Here is a 3552-nt window from a genome sequence, read left to right on the forward strand (position 1 = left end):
TTAAGACCTGAGGCGATTCTTAAAAATGCTTTCTAAATCCTAACAGTTTTTTGAAAAAAATCTATAAAAGAATAGCAGATCTACAAGCTCATAGCGCGGCACTCGGTGCTGCGCTATGAGCTTGTAGATCTGCTATTTTTGAATAGCCAAAGAAATCTAAAGTGACACAGATGGGTTAACAAAACACAAAGCTATTTTTATATTAAATGTCAAAAACTGATATGTTTTGTACATTTGGATAAGTTAAACAATGATGTATATTCTTTAAATAATTTTTTACTTAAAATGGCTCTAGTTTGGCGGCCTCTTCCATACACAGCCTCTCTTTCCTCCTCAGAAAGGAAAGGCAGGGCCTTGAACCAAGGGAGTGTGTTTGTCTCCTCCTCAGTGGTGTACCGCTTCTTGAGGTCTGCTTTCTGTCCCTGACCAGTGATGATTGTCCAGAAGCATATCCTGTGTTCTGAATCAGTTGTGCATGTAAAGGAGCAATCAGTGAGATGGTGGGGTTTTTCTGCTCTGACATGACTGTCGTGGTATCAGGTTAATGTAAAAAATATCATATCACACAAGGATTTGGCGGACCCCCTGTAGTAACTCTGAGGACCCCCTGTAGTAACTTTGAGGACCCCCTGTTGAAGACCCCTGGCCTAGAGCTGTCACCATTATACATTTAAGTTGACCATTAATTGTCACTCAATTAATTGCGATTAGACCATTATTTAATAAAACTATTTATATTTTTATATATTTTTTACTATGTGTTCATATTGTTCCATCTAGACGTGGCGTCTCCCAGAGACATGTCTCTGGTTATTAATACTTATATAGTGAGTTATAGTTAGTTATATATATATATATATAGTTATAAATAGTTATCATATTCTTTCATCCTAGGCGTGTCTTCCAGCGACATGTCTCTGGTTATTAATACTTATATAGTGAGTTATAGTAAGTTATAAAGTTAGTTATATAGTTAGTTATATAGTTATATATATATATATATATATATATATATATAGTTATAAATAGTTATCATATTCTTTCATCCTAGGCGTGTCTTCCAGTGACATGTCTCTGGCAACCAGGAAGTACATGAGGAGGTACGGAGTCCTGGAGGAGGAGCTAGAGGAGGAGGAGGGAGGAGTCAAACCCTTCAAAAGGTCAGAGGTCAAACCACTCCACTGTGACTCTCAGAGCCGCCGCCCGCTCAGAGAACAGACGCCGAAGCGTCAGTTCCTACCGGCGGCCACCAGGGGGCAGTCTCCTCAGACTGACGGGTCTATGGGGAACTTCCTGGATATCAGCAGACTGAGAGAGCTGCCTAAACTCTTCTGATCCATACAAATATCTGATCTACAAGCTCTACTGATCCATACAAATATCTGATCTACAAGCTCTACTGATCCATACAAATATCTGATCTACAAGCTCTACTGATCCATACAAATATCTGATCTACAAGCTCTACTGATCCATACAAATATCTGATCTACAAGCTCTACTGATCCATACAAATATCTGATCTACAAGCTCTACTGATCCATACAAATATCTGATCTACAAGCTCTACTGATCCATACAAATATCTGATCTACAAGCTCTACTGATCCATACAAATATCTGATCTACAAGCTCTACTGATCCATACAAATATCTGATCTACAAGCTCTACTGATCCATACAAATATCTGATCTACAAGCTCTACTGATCCATACAAATATCTGATCTACAAGTTCTACAAGGTGTCGCTTGTAGGTCAGATCTTTTCATAAATGCTGTAGGCCTGATGTTTGGATGTTTGGACGTTTTGAGAGAAGTTTTAGTTTTTTGTGATTTTGCTCAAATGGACAAATTGTCTGTTTTGGAGATTTTAACCTGTGACATTTTAATATGAATATTATTATTATTATCATTGTTATAATAATAATAATTTAATGTGAATTACAGGACTTTTCTGCTAAATTAATTCTAAAGTCTCTTGAAAATGAAGTGGATCCATCCACTAACGTGTTTAGTGTGATTGACGTTTTGAGCCCCAGACATACTTCATAGCATAGAGATCTATAAGCCCACATTGTGAAGCTTGTAGATCTGCTATTTTCGGCGCACTGTGGAGCATAACTTAGGTTTGATGTTTGAGCGTTTGGGTCGTTTTGGGTGAGCGGTTCAAGTGTGTTGTTTACTCAAGGACATATTGGCTGTTTGGGGATTTGAACCTGTGATGTTCTCATGTGAATCATGATATTATTATTATTATTATTCATCTAATGTGAATCAGAGGAAACTTCAGGTTAATTCTAAAGATTTGTTGTGTGTCTGACCTCCTGGTTCATAACCCCTGTTGTTGTTTGAGTTGGCACGCACACACACACACACACGCACACGCGCACACACACGCGCACACACGCACGCACACGCGCGCGCACACACAGAGGTTGGACTGTTGTTGTCTAGTCTGCTTGCTACAATACATAACATTATTATACAAGTTCTGTTTCATATTCCATGTTTAATGTAAAGTGATTCTATCAGTTTATTTATTATCATCATATATTAACATACAGCTGTTTACAGTAGCTACTCAACAGTCAGTCTATCAGACACTTTTAGTATTAAACTATTTGTTTTATGTTCCATGTTTATGTCAAGTGATTGTTTTGCACAGTTTGGTTTTATTTATGATTTTTCAAATAAATACAAAGATTGATAAAGTGTTTTTATTATGTTAATAGAAGAGCTTCCACTATGAGATGAAGTCAATAATAATTATAATGTAGACCAACATCATTCTAATCACAACCCCAGCCATACGTTTGTTTTTGTGTCCTAATGTTTAACCACCTGACCCTGGCCTCACTGTTTGGTTCATTACAATCTTCAGTTATTTTCCCATAATTACAGATCTACAAGCTCACAATGTGATGCTTTGTGAGCTTGCAAATCTGTTTCTTTTTAAATGGGGCTTAAATGCTTAAATAAAATGAAGTTTAGTTTGTATATTTTATATTTGTTTACTTAATAATTTAAGTTACATATTTTCATATGTCGAAGTTTTATATTATGCAACTTAATTAGCATGTTTTTAATCTATCAATAACAGGTTATTTGTGTTTTTTGTATTTATTTGTTAACTTTTCTCAAATTGAAACTTCTCAAGTTTTTCTAAATGAATTCAAGATTTTACACTTTTTTTCATTAATATTGGTCAGAACAATCTGTGGTCTGGACTCTTTCAACATCAGGATCAGCTTTGGACCCAAAACTGTCATGGTTCGTGCTTTAGATCTAACAGACCTACACCAAACACACAGCTCCCTGTCATGGGTCGTGCTTTAGATCTAACAGACCTACACCAAACACACAGCTCCCTGTCATGGGTGGTGGTTCTAGATGTAACCCTGTGGTTCTAGATGTAACCCTGTGGTTCTAGATGTAACCCTGTGGTTCTAGATGTAAACCCTGTGGTTCTAGATGTAACCCTGTGGTTCTAGATGTAACCCTGTGGTTCTAGATGTAACCCTGTGGTTCTAGATGTAACCCTGTGGTTCTAG

At 36.9% G+C, this 3552-nt stretch overlaps 1 protein-coding gene across 1 annotated transcript in view; it reads left to right on the forward strand.

Annotated features, from left to right (window-relative positions):
• The window catches only part of stil (STIL centriolar assembly protein), a gene marked incomplete at its 5' end in the record, with an annotated part of 60230 nt that extends 57576 nt beyond the window's left edge, over positions 1-2654 (forward strand). The window contains one exon of the mRNA XM_080429906.1: positions 1052-2654. Within this exon, the coding sequence (XP_080286032.1) occupies positions 1052-1335 (284 nt within the window). The 3' untranslated portion in view covers positions 1336-2654. The remainder of the gene's footprint in view (positions 1-1051) is intronic.
• Positions 2655-3552: the final 898 nt, after the last annotated feature.

This window comes from Gymnoscopelus braueri (genome assembly GCF_963280865.1).
Source record: "Gymnoscopelus braueri genome assembly, chromosome: 6".
NCBI lineage: Eukaryota > Metazoa > Chordata > Actinopteri > Myctophiformes > Myctophidae > Gymnoscopelus > Gymnoscopelus braueri.